Source organism: Martes martes (assembly GCF_963455335.1).
Source record: "Martes martes genome assembly, chromosome: 8".
NCBI lineage: Eukaryota > Metazoa > Chordata > Mammalia > Carnivora > Mustelidae > Martes > Martes martes.
In genome coordinates this window covers 75,054,064-75,074,729 of record NC_137895.1, presented here as the reverse complement: position 1 = coordinate 75,074,729, position 20,666 = coordinate 75,054,064, and the positions used below count along the sequence as shown (strand labels likewise).

At 36.3% G+C, this 20,666-nt stretch overlaps 1 protein-coding gene across 1 annotated transcript in view; it reads left to right on the top strand.

The window, feature by feature from the left end:
* CPNE8 (copine 8) overlaps positions 1-20,666 on the top strand; it is a 203,509-nt gene that overhangs the window by 150,175 nt on the left and 32,668 nt on the right. The window contains exons 14-15 of the mRNA XM_080812527.1: positions 9,709-9,755; positions 16,668-16,849. Coding sequence (XP_080668653.1) covers positions 9,709-9,755; positions 16,668-16,849 — 229 coding nt within the window. The remainder of the gene's footprint in view (positions 1-9,708; positions 9,756-16,667; positions 16,850-20,666) is intronic.

Here is a 20,666-nt window from a genome sequence, read left to right as displayed (position 1 = left end):
TTTCCTGGAGCATAAGATATATTTTATGACTTGAAGTCATAAAGAGCTTTATTTTCTAAATAGAAGAATAATATCTATAAGGGATGTTTACTGTAGAGTAATAAAAACTGATTGTCCCTGCTGGATTGTTGACCCTGGGGTCATTTTTTAAAAAATTACACTCTGTACATTTATCCTTGTGGTTATATTATTTCTGTTTGCTTATTAAGCAATAATTTTGAATATTAAAAGTCTGATATAATTGGGAACTAAAGATATTTACTCAGTTATCTTTAATATATGGCCTTGAATACCCAATGACTCTTAGTAAGGACAATGTCAGATACATATAAACTCACAGGCTGTTCTGAAATCTAAGATTCTACTTTAGAGTAACATTATCATTATTATGATTTTTATTATCTATAAAATGGGTTTATTGACTTCAGCAGATTTGTAAAATATTTCTGTATTTTCAGTGGATCTGTAGACTCTACAGATACACTATAAGCATCTCAGGGCAGAATCATAAATATCAATTTGGTTAAGTCCTTTCTGTGTCCTGCGTCTTCATGAAACTCTTTACTCCACCACTAACACGACCAAGAACAAATATCTATAAAGTTTTACACATCTCTCTAAGTGGCAGATGAAGGGGGGAAACAGATTGCAAATTCTGCATACTGAGTCCCTCTAAGTTACCAGAATTTCATGTCAACATGGAACCCTAGTCTATGCTTTTTATCAGACTATTGAATGTATTAGAAACTTGTAGGACTACAGACTGTCTTTTTCTTTCTTTAAAGAAAGCCTGAACTCTCATCCAACTAATTCCGATGAGCTATAGAAGTCCCTACCACTTATACTGAGTGGTTGCTAGTTTCCTTGGTGTCATTTTAATTTGTCACTTTATATGAGTTGTCTTCTCAAAGATACTGGCAATTTTAAGATATTTTTATAAAGCTGAACACCAAGTAGTCACTGAATAAATCCAGATTAATGAGAAAGCCATTTTTTAAAAAGATTTTTTGTTTACTTGACAGAGACAGCGAAAGACAGAACACAAGCAGGGGGAGTGAGAGAGGGAGAAGGGAGAAGCAGGCTTCCCGCTGGGCAGGGAACCTGACTGGGGCGGGGGCGGGGGCTGGATCTCCGGACTCCGGGATCATGACCTGAGCCAAAGGCAGATGTTTAATGACTGAGCCACCCAGGCGCTCCAATGAGAAAGCCATTTTAAACCTGACTTTCCACCCTTTTCTCCAAATCTCTTAGCATAATGAAACATTATGACAAATAGGACTTTAAACAAAGAGAGTGACAATTCATTGAATTAGGTAATACACCTTTCTGTCTCTCTCAGAATTTATCATCTTGTGACATTCCTCTTTCCACAATGCATACCACAGTCACCAAATGAAACAGATGAACCATGTTTTCTGGGGTAAGAAAAAATGACTTCATGTTGCCTCTGCCAGAAATTACCTCCATTTAACTCGTATCTCGGTTTGTAGTGTCTTGGAGGAAAGACAAGATCAGGATTAGAAGCAGGGTACTGACTGGGAGTGCCTGGGTGACTCAGTTGGTTAAGCGTCTGACCTCGGCTCAGGTTATGGTCCCAGCCAGGGTCCTGGGATTGAGCCCTGTGGCAGGCTCCCTGCTCAGCAGGGAGTCTCCTTCTCCCTCTGCCTCTGGCCCTCCCTCCACTCTTGTTCTCCCTCTCTCAAGAAAATAAATTAAAAAAAAAAAAAAAAAAAAAAGCAGCAGCAGCAGCAGCAGCGCAGGACTGTTTTTTTCCCTCACATCTTAGCAGAAAGGGACCACAGGAGAGAGGCTAATAGGTGAGTTGCAGAGCAACTCCTGGGAAATTAATAGGTAAATATTTGGCCAGAGTCAAGTCAATTGCAAAGATGCAGTTGCTGATAATGGAGGCAGTGCATAGTACTGAACAAGATTTTGGGTTCTGGCATGAACTGCCTAGTTCAAATCCTACATCTGCCTCTTACTATCATAACCTATTTCCATTTATATGAAATAGGAATAAAATTAATAGTGCCTATAGGCTATGTGGAGTAAATGAGTTAACCCTCAATAAGTGCTAGCTACTATTTTTCTGAGTAATTTGAGTTTGTTTAAAGTTCCATTGTGTCTTATCTCATTTGATCTTCATAATGTTGTTGGTGATAACTGTTCTAGTTATCAGAGACATGGAGAAAAAAAAAGATATATTAAAATTTGCGAAGTCAATAAATGTAATTTTTTTGTAGTTCACTTCTCTATGGAGGAATGCCAAGACATTCCTTCCATTCCAATCTCAACCCAAACTCCACCCTGATTCAACAACTTATGTGAAATTATAGCTAAAAAGTTTATATTCCACTTAAAAGAAGTAAGAAGTCTGAGAGAGGGGGAAAAAAGAGTTACCTATGTATTATAAGCTAATTTTAAAGGCTAAACTTGGCTTCTTGATACTGGTTATTTAAGGGTAAGTTGAATATCGGTAAGTCCTGTTATCAACAAGCTCCATAAGGATTTCTTTCCCTTAAAAATACTTGAAGCAAGTGCAGCGATGTTGTAAAATATTTGCTTTACTTTTATAAAATTGGTGGCTTTATATTAGATAGGTTGCCTCAGGGAGCACATTTTGCCAGAACATGCAACACTGTAAGGTACTTTTTTTTCGTAATCCAATTTCTTATTCGAAAACTGAATATACATGCCTAGGATTTTTTATATGGTTTCTTGTTGTGGCACCCAAGTGTTTTGCATTCATCAAATCTGTGGAGAGCTAAACCCCGCAGCGCTCAATGGGGCTAAATCTAATAAAAACAAAGCCATTCTGCCTTCTATAAATACATTCACGCAGAGTATTATCATATATAAACTAAACTCATCTAAACTGATTTAGAAAGGAAACTTTTACAAATATTAAGACTTAAAACTTTGTTTTGGTTCATGCATGATACCAATTTCTATGCATGTTTAAATGCAGGCTTGAAAAGGCTAGACATGTCCTGTTCCATCTTTCTAAGTGTGGGCTTACTGACAGCTGATGTTATTTTTCAGATGACTTCTTTTCAGAGCCATTTATTTCAGAGTCCAGGAAAACCGCACGTAGATTGCGTCAGCAGAACTAGCACTAATTTAGCCCAAATATTGACAGTCTGTTTTGTATCAGGCAGTTTCTTGGTTATGTTTTCTGATTGGAGTGTGCATTTGTAGCCACACTCTCTCTACAGTAGTTTCTCTCTGGTGGGCAGGTTGTGGTGGAGCAGGAGAGTTTTATCACTTAACATTGCTTAGAGTTACTGGTTTATGGTTATAATAAAATGTAGACTGAGTATTAGAAGATTGCTTTATTGGTTTTAAGTCATCTAGAGACAACACACTTCCTCCTGCCTACACTGGTTGGGAGTTTATTACCCCATCCTAGACATGCCACTGACCAATACTATGGGGAGAATTAAGGGAAGAGAAATATGTGTTCATGCTGAGAGAGAACTGTCTCTCTGACCCAACAGAGGAAAGGACTAATTTGAACCAGGAGAGGATGGCATGGATTGCTCAAAAGATTTGTCCTCCAGCATGCAGAATATTTGTTACGAGCAGGTACTTGGGGGTATTATTTTTATTAATTAGAGGACTTCTTCAGTGTAACAGTTACCTGTGCATTATTTAAGAAAACTAGTGCTTTGAGACTTGGAAGTTCTGCAGAGGACTCACAACTAGCTAGGTAACTAGGGTGGGTTTCCAACTCCAATCTGTAATTCAAAAGTTCAGAATCTTTCTACTAGGGATGATTACCTCTTTAGCCTATACCTCATTTTATTAAAACTTTAATAAGTTATTTAGAACTTTTTTTAATTTTTATTTATTTGACACAGAGAGAGATCACAAGTAGGCAGAGAGGCAGGCAGAGAGAGGAGGAAGCAGGCTCCCTGCTGAGCAGAGAGCCAGATGTGGGGCTCGATCCCAGGACCCTGGGATCACGACCTGAGCGGAAGGCAGAGGCTTAACCCACTGAGCCACCCAGGTGCCCCTAGCCTCTACCTCATTTTAAATGGGATTGTTGGATAGTGCTTGCATTTTTTTGTTTGGGGTGATGTTTTATTTGTTTATTTTGATATGTCACTTATATTTTCTAAATCAGTGATTTGAAAAAAGATTGGTCACCTTGCATACCTTTCTTGATAAGAAGCTCTCGAACTACAAGGCCTTGTGAAGTTGTAATTTGGAACACTCTTACTGTGTTAAAAAAAAAAAAATACTGAAATCAATCTTCAAAGTCCAGAGAAAGCACGAAGGTTTCGTAATTGATGAAAACTAGATTTAGTAAGGACCAAGAATGTTAGTGTAAATAGGTGAAGAACCACATCGTTGGTCTTACTGCTTTTTATACTGACTTTTGACATTTCACTGACCCATCAGAAATCCAGACTGTTTGGAAGGATGGAAAAGAAAACAAGGCAGGGGTCAAAGTGTACAATGACTTTGTGCCAAGGGATTTTGTTTGAGGAAGTACCCGGATAATACCTCCTAACAAAGTTAGATCATTTGTGCTGCAGTTCTGGGTTGGGCAGGTTGAGACCTTAGCAGGTGGTGTGAAGGGAAGGAAATCTGACATGGGAGGGTCAGGTTCTCAGAAATAACCTGAAAGTCTGGTAGGTCCAGAAATTTGATCAGCACCGTGCACTGCAGTTTTCAAAGAAGTATGCGAGCTCAGATCCCAAAAGTCTAGCATCAGTAATGGTGATAACAAGCAGAACAGCTAACTGCTTATTGAGTGCCTGTTGAGGGACAGGTGTTGTCCTCAAAACAACAATCCAAGAAAGGTTTTATTATCTTAAACTTACTCTAAAGGAGCTGCAGGGAGGTTCAGTAGCTCTACCAAGATCATGTTGCAAGTAGGTGAAAGTGTTTATATTTGGATTTGCATATGTGTATCTGAAAGCTTTCTATCATTCTAGATCTCACTGCTCACAGTCAATTCTGTGAGTAGTTTATGAGCATGGGAAGCAGGAATTTTGAAGATGCAGCAAAATTTGGGATCAGGCAGTTGTGTTTGTTATCTTTTAGGTAGTTGAACTACCTTTAAGAAAAAAGAGAAAAGGTAAGCAAGGAAAGGGTGTAAGGGTTAGCCCATGGAGATCTGGGGGTAGAAAGGACTGGGCTGGATAATAGCGCCTGAAGCAAGTGAACCAGGGATTCAGGATAAATTCCAGAACCAAAGTGAGAACAAGAGTGCATGTGAGGATATCTAGTAAGAAGTGTAGTCATGGTGTCAGTGTGGCAAGAATAAGAGGAATCTTGGAGCTAAGTGGGCATCACAGTTTCACCTAAAGCCTCTAAATTCCAACAGCTAGTGGATCTGAACCTGAGTTTGTCGAGATTAATTTAAAGAAGGCTGGCGACAGTTCGTCTGTCGTACTGATACTGTTCAGTGTGTGCAGCTGAACAGAATTTGCAATTGGGAAGAAAGTAAAACAGTCCTTCTGCACACTCCCATCACAGTTGTTAGTTCTCAATAATTAATTCGTGATGACAGCCAGAGAAGAGTTGTCTAAGATGGGATTACTGTGTGTGTGTGTGTGTGTGCGCGCGCGCGCGCGTGAGCGCACACACGTGTGGCTAGGCAGCACGTGTGTAGTATTCTTTGACATACCAACTTGTTTTCTACGGATCTTCTCTGCTAGTTAAATCCTCCATCTTGACATCTGATTTGTCATTTATAGCTTTTGGAAAGGTGGCAGAGTAAAATAAGACATTTTCCAACTATAATTTTAGCAGTGCTAGGATATATGCATCGGGAAGTCTCATGAGATATTACTACTAACTCGTGAAGTTTGGCAGGCGTGCCTTTTTTATACACTAGAATATATACTCCTATCTAGATTTTTTGAAATTCTGCTCCTTCTCGTGTGCTTTCTAAAATGCAAATGACAACTAAAGTAACACTTCCTAAGCAGAATGTTTCAAGGATTTCTATGTGATCATTGTATGGATATTCTGCCAGCAGTCATCTTGTGTGAATTCAGATTTTTTACTTTGACGCATGACTTTTTTTTCCTTTAACATTAGGCTTCGTGCAATATTAAAGAATGAAAAGGGTAACAGGATTACCATTGAAGATGTTTTGTTTGGTTTACTTTTAGGACACACATCATTTATCCACATCTACAAGAACTCTGTCTTATAGCCTTAAGTTATAGTATTGCTAGCAACTTTCTTTAAAGCTTTTGTTAGTGGGGCCTCTGGGTGGCTCAGTCAGTTAAGCAGTGACTCTTGATTTCAGCTCAGGTCATGATCTCAGCGTTGGGAGATCAAGCCCCATGTGGGGTTCTGCACTGGGTGTGGAGCCTGCTTCAGATTCTCTCTCTGCCCCACTCCACTCCTGCCCACGCTTGCGTGTGCACTGTCTCTCTGTCTCTCTGTCTCTCTGTCGCAAAAAAACAAAAACAACAGAACAACAACAACAAAAAGACTTGCTAATATTTTCAGAATAACATAGAACATGACACTTGATATAGCAAGTATACACTATAATATGAATGGAAACTTGGGAATCATGGGAATGAGTAAGCTGTTAGCCACAGTAAATGCACAGTTGAGTTTTAGGTTACACTGTTGATTATGAATTCAATGATAAACCTCTGTGCTATTTTTGTCATTGCTTTTAATAGTAGAAAGCTGGAATTGTAAGTTCTAGAGGTTCAAGAATAATTTTTGATTTGCTCCTATTTTCTTACCGCAGTGCTAGGCAATCAGAAGATGCTCAGTAGAGGTGCCTGGGTGGCTCCGTTGGTTAAGCCACTGCCTTCATCTCAGGTCATGATCCCAGAGTCCCAGGATTGAGTCCGGCATTGGGCTCCCGGCTCCGCCAGGAGTGTGCTTTTACCTCTGACCTTCTCCCCTCTCATGCTCTCTCTCACTCCCTCTCTCTCTCAAATAAATAAATAAAATCTTTAAGACAAAAAAAGATTAAAAAAAGATGCTCAATACATGTTGAATGTAATTGTTTTAAATGGAGAAACAAATGGTATGATAAGAACCCCTCTCTTTCATTTTTCCTTCCTTTTTTCTTCCCTCCTTCTTTTTTTCCTGTTTTAAAATTTTCTCTTCTTTTTAACACTTCATTATTTTTTGGTACCTACTCTGCTTTAGTATTTAGCTAGCTAGACATTTTGTTAGCTAGAGGTTTCAGTGAGGCAGTTTAATAATAAGTATCTCCTCTTTTTTTATTCTTATGTACAGAACAGTTCTTTAGTTGGGAGCCATACCTTTCCCTTATAATTTTGCTAGGCAGAACTTTGGCTTTGAAAGGACCGTTGTATCTCTGATTATTGAAATTTTGTATCTGCAACTAATTCTTCTAAGAAGTTGGTGGTTATGCTGCACATCTTGGGCTATCCTGGAGAACATATTAGAAGCAATCATAAAATGAATGCATTGATTCACCCAATAAATACAGTGAGGTTCCAATATTGGCAAAGTATTGTGCAGACCCGGTTGCAAGAGACAGTTGAATCAAGACAAGATATCTATCCCTACAGCCTAAGGGAGATTGAACCGAAGACTCAGCTCCTAAATTGACCTTATAATGTGCTAAAACATAGGTTTTTGAAGCACAGAGTTTTCATTTCTAAAGAGGTGTCATTTGGAAAAATTAATATAAAAAGGCATTTGTACTGAAAATTTTGTGATTTATATATTTAACAACATACTTGATACCAGGCCTAATTTGCCCAAGCACAAGAATGTGCCCTGGCATTCTTATCATTAAGAATATTCGTATAGTATCATTTTTATGTTTGTGACATAATAATTACTATCTTTTATTATGTTATTATAGTCAAGCAGCTTACAGATATTTAATTGTAGAACTAGAGTAGTATGGAGTTTACGAATATGGCCTTGGAGGTTAGATGTGAATTCAAATTTCAATACTGGCATTTATTACTCGTGTCAAAACTTAATTAAGTTTTGTGAGCGTAGATTTCAGTGTCTATAAAAGGAGAATAATAGTATCTTTAAAAATTATTATGAAGGTAGTTGATAAAAGCTATGTAAAAGCATACTTTATATGCTTATAATACATAATCTTTATAATGTGTTACATATATACACATATATAAATATATATAGTATAATATTTCATTTAGTTTTTCTGTAGTTCTTGTTGTGTGCCAGGCACCTGACCTCTGAGAATTTTGGAAACTTGGCTAATGTCAGCAACTGAGTTGCTGTAATTCCACCCCTGTTTTTTCAGACTCAAAAGCTGTACCCTTTCTGACACACCTTACCACTCTCTATTACAGTCACTTCTTTCCCTAGCAGTAGGATGACGAAGCAATGTGCTGATGGCGACTGTTCTTTTCAATTCCTCAAAGGGATTGATTATCTCAAAATGTTCTCCCAAATGTCTCATTATATTCTTTTTCTAAGAGTTTTTAACTCCTTTTGGTTCATACTGGTTAGTGGTATGCTCCAAATTAGCCTCTATTCTTAGCCTATAAACCTAATTTCTACTGTGAGGAAAAAATTACCTTATAGCTCTAAAGAGAATCTATATTAGTTTTTATTAAATGTAAAGCACAAAAGGTTGTACATTCCTTAGGGAAAAAAAAAAGGTGTGAGAATTTGTTTCAATATCTGAGTAGTATTTAGGGATTTTTAAACTGAATTTCTAGGGAAAGAAGGAAATATACTATAAATTATACTAAGAGAATTACAGGGGTAATTGCTGTAGTACCCATCATTGTTTCATCATAATCAACACCATGTGAACAGCAATTCCAAACTATGAAGTGTTAAGTTGTGCAATGTGCCAAAAGTAATTTATTTCTAAAGATGAGGTGATTTGTAGTACTCATGTTTTCAAATGACTTACTTTTTAAATTATTTTTTGAATTAGATGTGATTGCAGGTTATCCCAGTAATCATATCATTGCTTATTGTTTGTTTGTTTGTTTGTTTTGTCTTCTTTGATAATAAAGAGGTGGAATTATATATAGGAGTTGGAGATGTATCCAAGTGAGTTAACTTTTTTTGTGCAAATGCCACCTCTTCAGTTTCTATCAGAAAATAAAAAAGAAGATGAAAGAACTAACCCAGTAAAATAATTTTGGGTACCTACCATGTGCTGAAAATTTATATTACATATAGTCAACATCATCTATATAAATAATTATCTATGTCTATAAAGTCACACACACAGGAATGCTGTGAGTACTGGGGATAGATCAGTATCTGAAATACCTCATTTCTGAAGAAAGCAGAAGAAAATCCTGTATGTTCAGTGTTGTGAAAAGAATTAGTTTAAGGAGTGAAATTATTAGAGATGATTTTAGCTGTGCCTCACTTCTAAGGGTATAATGATTCAACAATGACTACAGAATGGTTTTAAAAGCAAATTGATAGTAAATGCTGGCACTGGAGACTGGAAAATCGACTTTTTTATTATGAGTCCCTCACTTAGTTATTGTGTTCCCAAATAGGAGCTCTTTTTATTCCTGACACTTTCTTATTTTACAGTTGTATGATTGTAAAGATATCCTGCCCAGTTTTTACCTTCTAAAACTGCCTATCCTGATGCTATCCAATGTGTACTGAATATCCCTGTTAATAATAACATTTAGGAAATTTAATGATGTTAAAAAATTTGGTAACACAAATGGAAATCAAACTCTTTTCTATGAGATTATTATTAATGATTCTTATTTACTTATATTCTAGAACACAAATCAATTTCACGGTGGCTATTGATTTTACAGCATCAAATGGTGAGTATTATGACTATCACTAGTACAAAATACCAGTAATTAATTGAAATATAAATATTTATTTTCATGAGGTTAGATATTTTATTCCTATATTTACATACTTCTGAAGTGTGTCATATAAAATTTAGGTCATTTTTCCTTTCTTTTCACTATTATGAAATAAGTATACAAATAACTAGAAGAAATGTGAAAAAAATGGCTAATAGTCCCATTCAAATTTAATAAATATTGAGTTGTTATAATTTTTGTTTCAGAAATTTTTAAAAGAAAATTGAGATCTAGTTAAGCCCATTGTGTACTTTGGCCCCACTTCTTTGACCCTCCCTTCATTTTCATACGTAACTATAATGCTGAAGTGTGTTGCATTATCTTCATTTTATAGTACTTTTGTGTGTATTAATATACAAAAGTGTAATCCAAATACGTATACTTCATGCAGCTCACTTCATTTTTACTAGACTATTTTTAAGAATTACTCATTTTAACACATTTATATTTAATTCTGGGGATTATCATATAATACCCTTTGTATAGATAGTCATAATTTGTTTATCAAACATTTCAAGAAAGAAAGGATAGTGAACTTTTAAAATTTTATTTTGAAGTAATTTTGTATGAAACAAATTTGAATTATTATATATCATAAGAACATGAATCTCATTTTTTAATTTTTATCAGAACTTGCCATCAGTTATATTTATCTAGTTTCCCCCCCCCCCAAATTACTTATTGTGCTTAATGGCTCTTACATTATTTTCTCTTCACCTCACATTTCTTGCACTTTGAGTCACATTTCACAAAATAATAGCATTTTTAGCTAAGAAAGAACCTTAAAGATCACTTACTCTAACCGTCCTGTTATACAAATGAAGAAACTCAAATCCAGAAAATCATTTTGCTAACTACATCTTGGCTTGTTAATATTAGAGTTAAGAACAGAGATGAAATTAAAATGTAATTTAACTTACCTTTGGTTACATGTTAAGCATATTCTCCAACACTCTGATTTCAAGTTAATTATTTTTATTCGTGTATTTTATTCAGTAAAATATGAAACATAGAAATAAAACCTAAAGTCTAAATGGTTTAAAATACTAGCTTTTGTTCACTGATGAATATTAGCACAATGACTAGAAGAGCAGGAATCTATTGAATAATAAAACATAGACTTCTGAAACTGACTTAGAAGACACAGACAATCTGAATAGACCTATAATAAGAGATTGAATTCCTAATAAAAAAAAACTATCCATAAAACTTACTTGGGGGGCGCCTGGTGGCTCAGTGGGTTAAAGCCTCTGCCTTTGGTTCAGGTCATGATCCCAGGGTCCTGGGATCAAGCTCCGCATTGGGCTCTCTGCTCAGTGGGGAGCCTGCTTCCTCCTCTCTCTCTGCCTGCCTCTCTGCCTACTTATGATCTCTGTCTGTCAAATAAATAAATAAAATCTTAAAAAAAAAAAAAAAACTTACTTGGGTCCAGGTCCAGATAAGTTCCATTAGTGAATTCTTCCAAATATTTAAAGAGAATTGATATAAATTCTTCACAAATTCTTCCAAGAAATAGTAGAGGAGAGAACACTTCCCAACTCAGTCTATGAGGTTAGTATTACCTTGATACCAAAACTATAACAAAGAAAAGAATAACTGAAGATCAGTTTCTTTTATGGATATGAATATAACAGTCCTCAACAAAACACTACCAAGCTGAATCCAGCAACATATAAAGAAAATTACACACTCTGAGGAAGTAAAATTTATCTCAGGAATGCAAGGTTGGCTGAATTTTCAAAAATCAAAGATGTCAATAGAAGGAAATGTAAAAATCACATGATCCTGTCAGTTGGTGTGGAAAAAAGCATTTGGGAAAGTCCAGCACATTTTCAGGATAAAAACATTTAACAAACTAGGAATAGAAGTTTACTTTCTAACCTTATGAAGGGAAAATATGAAAAACCCATACCTAACATAGCTTAATGCATTCAGCCTAAAATGAGAAATAGGGCAAGAATGTCTCCTTTTCCACTTCTATTCAACATTGTACTGGAAGTTGTAGCCCTAGCAATTAGTAAAGAAAAGAAATTAAAAATATCCATATTGGAAAGAAGGAAGTTAAATTATTTCTATTTGCAGATGACATAATCTTATATATAAAAAATCCCAAAGAATTCCCTAAAAATCTATTAAAATTAACAAATGCACTTAGCAAGATTGAAGGATAAAATATCAATATATAAAAGTCTGGTCTTTTTCTGTACACTTCCAGTTTAACAATCTGAGAATGAAAAAGAAAATTCCATTCACAGTAGTATCAAAAAGAATATAATACTTAGGAATAAATTTAACAAAGTAGTGCAAACTTTATACTCTAAAAATTGTATTCTGAAAAAGATTCTTGAAAGAAATTAAAGATCTAAGTAAGTGGAAAAATTTGCCATTTTCATGGATTGGAAAATTCAACTGTTAAGAGGGCCACATTTCTCAAAGCAGTCAGCAGATTCAATGTAATCTCATTCAAAACCTGAAAGGGGTTGCTGGTGTGGAGGGGGTGGAAGGGATGGGGTGGCTGGGTGATGGACATTGGGGAGGGTATGTGCCTTGGTGAGTGCTGTGAATTGTGTAAGATTGATGATTCACAGATCTGTACCCCTAAAACAAATAATACATTATATGCTAATAAAAAATAATGAGATAAAATAAAACAGCCTGAGGTAAACAAACAAACAAACAAACAACCTGAAAGACCTGTTTTGCATAAATGGATGCCCCAGAAATTCATGTGGACTCAGAGCCAAAGCAGACTTGAAAAGAAAGAACAAAGTGGGAATATTCATACTTCTCATTTTTTAAATTACTACATAAAAAAACAGTAGCAAAGAAAGGATGGTGCTGGTATAAAGATGTAAATAAAGGTAGTTCCATGAGATAGAATGGAGATTCCAGAAATAAACCCATGAGTCTAAGGTTAACTGATTTGAGAAGAGTACCAAGACAATTCAATGGAGTAAGAATAGTCTTTTCAACATAACAAAGCTAGGACAATAAGATAGCTGCGTACAAATGACTGAAGTTGGACATTCTTCTCATATCAACAACAAAATTAGCACAAAGTAGATCAAAGACCTAAATATAAGGGTTAATGTTACAAACTGTTTGATGAAAACATAGGGATACACCTTCATGACCTTGGATTTGACACTTGATTCTTAAGTATGACACAAAGACATAAGCAACAAAAGAAAATAAATAAATAAATTGAACTCTGTCAAAATCAAGACCTTTTTATGCTTCACAGAACACTATAACTAGGTGAAAAGACAAACCCCAGAATGTGAGGAAAAATAGTAGCAAATCATGTATCTCATGGGGTACTTGTGTCCTAGAATGTATAAAGAACTCGTAATTCAATAAAAAGACAATCCAGTTTAAAAATGGGCAAAGGATCTGAATAGACATAGCCCCACGGAAGATGTATAAATGATTGATCAGTAAGCACATGAAAAGATACTTAGTAAACTTAGGCATCAGGAAATGCAAATCAAGACAATAATGAGATACCATGTCACACTCAGGAGAATGACTACCATCCAAAGATAACAGGTGTTGGTGAGGATATGGAGAAATTAGAAGCCTCATGCAGTGTGTGTGAGAATGTAAAGTGATCCAGCCACCTGAGAGAACACATTGGAGATTTTTCGAGTTGCTACACATAGAGTAACCATATGACCCAGCAATTCCACCCCTAGATGTATTCACAAGAAAGATTATATAAAACGTATGTCTATATGAAAACTTGTACACAAAAGATGATAGCAACATAATAGCCATAATTGTGGAAACAATCCAAATATTCTGCAACTAATAAATGGATTTTAAAATGTAGTACATCCATACAGGAAAATACTGTTCAGCAATAAACGCGAATGAAGTATGAAGTACCAATACATGCTATGACATAAATGATCCTTGAAATCATTATGCTAAGTGAAAGAAGCTAGTCACAAAATACATCTTGTGTGAATCTAGTTATATGTAATGTCCCGAATAAGCAAATTAATAGAGATGGAAAGATTAATCTTTTGGGGTTGGGCTGGATGGAGTGATAAGGGAGAGATAGTGAATAGGTACACAGTTTCTTTTTGAGGTGATAAAAATGTTCTGAAATTGGAGTGATGGTTGTACTTATCTGTGAATATATTAAAAAATCACTGAATTGTACATTTTAAATGGTTAAATTCTAAGTTATGTCTCATTATATCTAAATAAACTTTTTAAAAAGAGTGTAGTCGAGTGTTCTTTTTTAAATAAAGGCATAATGTACCTCTAAAACAAAAACAGAGATAAGTCTGATGATATCCAGTGTTTAAAATATTACAAAATCCTTAAGTATGGGGTTCTAGTTATGAATAAGGGCTATGGAATCAGATTGCTTAGATTTACATTCTAGTTTTATCAACTTTTACAGTGTGATTAGGGGTAAATTATTTAATCTGAAAATTGGGTATAATAAGAAAGTACCTATATCATAGGTTTGTTGAAAGGTTAAGAAAGATGTGAAGTGTTTAATACATGTTAGATCCCATGTTATTATAAGTATCATGGATATTAGTTGGGTACCAATGTTATCAACTTACCACAAGTTCATTCTTCATATGCATTGTTGCAGATACAGAGGTGGCACAAATATGGCCCCAGACTCAAGGAATGGACAGTCACTGTGGCAGATTTTTAATTGCCATATTTTGTGGTGCAGAGCATAAGAGTCCTAAAAGTAAGAGAGGAAAGATAATAAGGGTCGGAGTAAGCAAGGAAGGCTTTCTGGAGCAAGTAAAACATAAGCTGGAGGGGAATAAAGTCACTTCTGGGACTGGGTGGCAACTTGAGAGGTAGAGAATACCATGAGTGATACAGTGCAGAGATGGTCTGATAAAGATGCTGGAAAGAGACAGGCAACGTCTTTGCATGGATGGGATCCAGCCCTGCTATGCATGATACGCAAAAATGTTTAGACATGCTCTGGTATGAGTGATATTTGTATCTTAATTTAAAATTACATTTTTCTTAGTAAAATAGACTTAGTTGTCATATTGCACTCATTGGGTAAAATTCTTATATTTGAGAGTTATGTTAAATAATGACTTAGTCAAGTAATGATGTTGCTGCCCCATGGCTCCAGTGGGCTTTTTGATCAAGTGCAAAAATTCTAACTTCAGAAGAAAGTGTCATTGCAAAATTGCACCAGATAATTTAAACAGGCAAAGAAGACTTTATTCAGGGCTGTTTCCAGAGGTCAAGGCTGTTGCCATATAAGGGGAAAATTGAACCCACTGCCTCCAAAACAAAAGGTGAGAGGGATTTTACGTACTGCTGTGATCTAATGGAAAAGTGCTAAGGGACATTAGAGGGGACATTGGTCTGTTTGTTTATTAGCACTTATTTAAGTTGGGCTCCCACTTTCGCACTTCTCCGTGAGTACATTTCAACAGAATGGTTCTTGGGTCCGGGAGAAAGAGCGCCCTCTGGGTTGTAGATTTACATCTCAAAGATGCCAGAGAAAGATTTTACAGTTGCAAGTTTTCTAAAGCAAAGGCTCTAAGGAAGGAAGGTCAGGGACCTATAGTTACGAAAAAACCCTTTCCAAAGTTCAGTCAAATTAAGGGGAATGAATGTTAAGGCCATTTGGTCAGAAGATACTTTTTCAGAAATTTTGTCATGTGGAACTAACCCTTGAATGCTGGTAACCCTTTGGAAATAGAAATGCGTTTATGCAATGCATTATTTTTAGACCAGAAATGTTCTGTGTATAATTATATGTATTATACACCAAGGGGAGATCGCTCCTTAATTTTGTTTCTCTCTGGATCTCAAGTGCTTATTGTTATTATTTTTTTCTTATCAGAAAAGAACTGTGTGCCCTGAGGCTTTCCTCCTTCAGGCAATGTTTTAATGTAGAATTGAGCTTTATATGCTATTACAAGTTCCATTTAACTTTCCATTTTCACTTAAGAAACTAAATGGACTTTCAAGCAGCCTTTGTGCTGGTAATTAGGGCAACTCAATGTGAATCTCAATGTGTTTGAGTGCTAGCACTTACATTACTTTCTTTCTCATATTCATCTCTATTCAAATGCAACATCCTGCATAGTATAAGTATATTGAAATTTCAGAACCTTGTGGCTGACCCAGACAGTAATAACAGTTGCAGTTAAACCTTACATTTCTGTGGTGCTTTATTATTTTTAATCACTTCCACACACATAATCTCATTTTGTCCTTCTGGTAAACACTGTGGTAGGATTTATTGCAGACATTTTGTAGGTGTTGTTTTGGAAATTGCAAGACTGGACTGGGCTCCTCCTTTAATGTCTAGTTAGATACCCTGAATCATTTTTCAGGTATAGATATTTAATTAGCTTGAATTTGAAAATCACTATGCTTTCCTTTTTAAGTGATTAAATTGAGATATTTCGCAAATACTCAATTTATTTTTGTAATAGAACTTCAGGAAGTCTTCATAGTCCTCTAATTATAAGCATAAGGGTTCAAACTAAAGGCACATGATTTTTTTTAAACAATGATGACTCTAAAATCAGTTTAACAAAAGTACTTTAATACTTCTTCTGTAACTGAGATTCAGGAATAGCCTGTGGCACTGACAATGAGCAATAATTTTTGAAAAAATCTGCATATGCTTTGGCATATCTCTGGAAAGCCTTCTACATGTCTCATATAATGTAATAAATATTTCTATGTTAATCTCCATCCAAAAAGAAATTATTTGACACAGTATGGATGTAGGCAGAAAACATAATTTTATGTATTTCATTCCCGAAATAGGCATCAAGAAAAATGTTGTCCAAAAAATGACATCTTTAGCCTGATCAGTCATGTTTGAAATATTCTTTCTGTCATCAGGCAACCCTGCCCAGCCCACTTCTCTCCACTACATGAATCCTTACCAGCTGAACGCCTATGGAATGGCACTGAAAGCAGTGGGAGAAATCGTTCAAGATTACGACAGTGATAAAATGTTCCCAGCTCTAGGCTTTGGTGCAAAACTGCCTCCAGATGGAAGGATATCTCATGAATTTGCTTTGGTAAGCGCACATATCAAGGATTTGATCTCTTGAAAAAAAATAATTTGTTGGATCTTTTACTATTGGTTCACTACTTACCACTGTAATCAATCATATAGCCATTATATTTGTTATGCCCCAATAATGGGTCCGTGATTAAAGGAGCGAGACTGATACAAAGCGAAGGTCAAGCAAAGCTTTATTTCGCGCCAAGCATCAAGAATCTAACCGAACGTTCGGGCCGCACCTCTTGCAAGAGAGGGCACCCTTCTCTGTTTCACAGTCTAGCTTTTAAGGGCAAAGGCCATGCGGTTGGGCCTGGCCACGCACAGGTGACAAATTGAATTACAATTTAACCTAGTAGACATTTGAATCAGACTATTACACCTTGATTAGGATTGGTGCCAAAAGGGTTCCCAAAGGCCGGGGACCCATACTCCTTGGTAGCGAGGGAGACAGTATGCAACCCCCTATTGATCGGATGTCTCCGCCTGGCCTGACTCACCTTTGTATCTGGGCTTTGTTACCTGGAGCTGGTTTCCCGGACTTGTTTTTAAGTGAGTCCTCTGGGGGAAGGGGAGCAGGGACAGTTTAAGGGTTAAACAACAAGGTTTTTGCTTAACCTCAATGAAAGCCTCTTGCTAAAATATAAAAATATAAAATAGGTCCTTACAATATTCATGATTTGGGGGTTAGAAATTTAAGCAGAATACAGTGGGAGGTGGTATATTTCTTCAAGATGACTAGGACCTTACCTAAGATGGCTTGATTGGCTGGAGGTGGCTGGAATTATTCAACTAGAACCGTGTATCTGGGCTTCATTCTGCTGTGGGTTAGATGACTCAGTACTTCTCCATGTCACATCTCGGGGGCTAACATGTCCTCTAAGATGGCTTCTTTGCTCTTACCTGATGCTCAAGGTAGGATGACTGAAGTAGCTGGGTTGCCTGGACATCTCTCCCTTTTTCTACCTATAACCTGTCCATCCATGTGGTTATCATGGACCTCATCACAGTATGGCCGTGAGTTGGTAGTCAGATTTCATACATGGCGGCCAGCTTCCCCAGAGTGAGTATCCTAGTACTCTAGTAGGCTGGGGCAGAAACTGTAGGGCGCTATAGACTCTAGCATTAGAAATCTCAGAAAGCTGTTTTTGCTAAATTCTCTTGGTCAAGCAAGTCACTAAGGCCAGCCCAGTTTGCAAGAAACCATCACCTCTCCGTGGGAGGCTATCTCAAAGAATGTGTGCCTGTCTTTATCTACCATCTAAGAAAATGGCATTTCTTTTCAAATATAAAGGAATAGTTATGGCTAGAATTATTTTTTAATGTGAAACAATAATTACGGCTATAGCTAATTATGATTTCAATATAATGGAGTAGATACGACTGGAATAGTTACCTAGTTAATATTTACTTTATAGAGATCTAGTCCATATTGTGTGATTTTAGATAAGCAATGTACTACATTCTACCCTCAAAATAAACTCCACACAGATAACGTTTACAGATCCGGTCAGCCTTACTCTCCCTGCACTTTCTGATAAAATAATGGGAAGATCAATATAGGAATGGTTGGCTATCATTTTGGAAAAATTCTAGCTTTTCTTATTGGAAGTGCCTTCCTACCCTCTATACATTCAGAAGTAACCTCTTCCATCCCCATTATTTTTGTAGGCCTTTGTTGTTTTTATTCTTGTTACAAAAGCAATGCATAATCGTAGAGATTTTTTTAAAGTTCTCAAGCAAAACACAAAAATAAACAATAATACTACCATTTATTGAGTAGTTCCTGAGTATGAAGCCAAATACTTTCAGTCCTTTTCTTACATAATCTTCATAAAGGTTCTGTGTGGTAGGTAGTCATGACTGTCACACAGCACTACTCTAGCAAATGCTGCTCATATTGAATACAGTGAAGAGTGCCCGCCCAAGTGTTGTGCAGTTCAGTTCAGCACCCTAGCAGGAGTGAACCAGGATTCCAGAAGACAGGAGATTCCAGAGGACGGGACTTGAACCCAGATCACTCTTATTATAGAATGCATGTGCTTTATGGGGTGCCTGGGTGGCTTAGTGGTTTAAAGCCTCTGCCTTCGGCTCAGGTCATGATCTCAGGGTCCTGGGATCGAGCCCCGCGTCGGGCTCTCTGCTCAGCGGGGAGCCTGCTTCCTCCTCTCTCCCTCTCTGCCTGCCTCTCTGCCTACTTGTGATCTCTGTCTGTCAAATAAATAAATAAAATAAAATCTTAAAAAAAAAAAAGAATGCATGCGCTTTAACTGCTACTAAAGCACATTTTATAATAGTGCCTATAATCAATCCCACCTCTCAGATATGTGCTTTATTTACGCCATAGTATAATATTGATTGTGATACACACACACATCCAGAACTTTTATATGATTAAGCTTCCTTAAATATCTTTTCAGAGTAGTATTTTTACATTTTTATTTCTATACGTTTCCCTGCTTTTCTATTCCATTGTGCATGCAATTTCTCAAGAAAGGTTGCTGGAGGCTTTAATTCTTTCTTCCGTGAATTAGCCCGCATGCCGCATTCCCAGTGTCATATAAAAATGAGTATCAATTGGGATTTTGTTGTGTCTTAGAGAATTAAAATCTCCCAGAAACTTACAAAACCATGAGAATCACTCATGTGATGCTAAGTCTTAAGTGCCTCAGGAAAAAGGTCATGAGCTATTTTAAAGCTTAAGAAAAGGAATAATTATGTTAAACTAAATGAGGTTTATTAATTTTTCCTTCCATACACTTCTTCTCACCCTTGTTTGTGACTTTTTTTCCTTTTATCTCTCTCTAATCCTCTATTTTTCTGCTTTCCCTACCTCCAAATTCATTTCTTGTAACAAAAACCTATCCAAATATCTATTGTCAAGGAAGGATTTTTTTTGCTATTATTTGCATCTTAACCAATTCATTGAACCCAGTTCAAATACTTACAGGGTAGAGATCATACCCCTTTAAGGGTATGAAAAATCGTCTCTTAAATTGAAGCTGAAGACAACAATGATGATGCTAATGAATGAACTTTAACTGCACTGACCAGTTAATTTTTTTCAAAGCACTTTTGTTTTCTGGGGTAAGTAAGGCAGAGGAGTTACGGTAGGTCTTCAGTGAGAGAATATTTGATCTGATTTTTTGCTACAGTATTCTGCTAACCTAATCCTAAACAGCTGCAATAAATACCAATTTATAAGTGCTGAAATGGCAAATAGGAAAACCAGTCCCATGTCTGGCAGTTAATGTAGTCTGTCATCCTAACAAACCCTCATGTTTTCATGGTAACAATTTGTGATACATATTCATAAATATTTATCACACCAAGTTCAAATAATCTTTCAGATAGCAAGGGAGGCCTTCTAAAAAATTAAATAATCCCTAGTTGGTGAGTTTACGGCTAGCACATGTGCTGAAAGTTGAACAGGAAAATGTAATTTTTAATGTTTTCTTTGCTGTTAATCAAAAGGGTCTCTGATAAACCCTATCTTTTCCTATGAAATATGAATAAGCATATATGTATATCCCATAGTGGAAAAAGAACAGGAAATAAAAAGTGAGCACGAGGGTTGTAAAAGGGAGTCATTGTTCTCGTCCCATTATGATTCTGATGACTCCTTAAGTTGTTACAATGAAATATCATAGTGTAGAGCTTCAGAGGAGGTATTCATAATGGGCATGTGGCCAGTGACCCTTTAAAGAAAGTCTCCTGCCATGTTCAATAGAGAAATGCTTACACCTGGCCAATTGATTTCTCCTGCTAGAGCTCTAGAAGCGCTGGCCTACTTTTCCCTTACTTTGGCATTTATAGAAATCTGCGCAATTTAG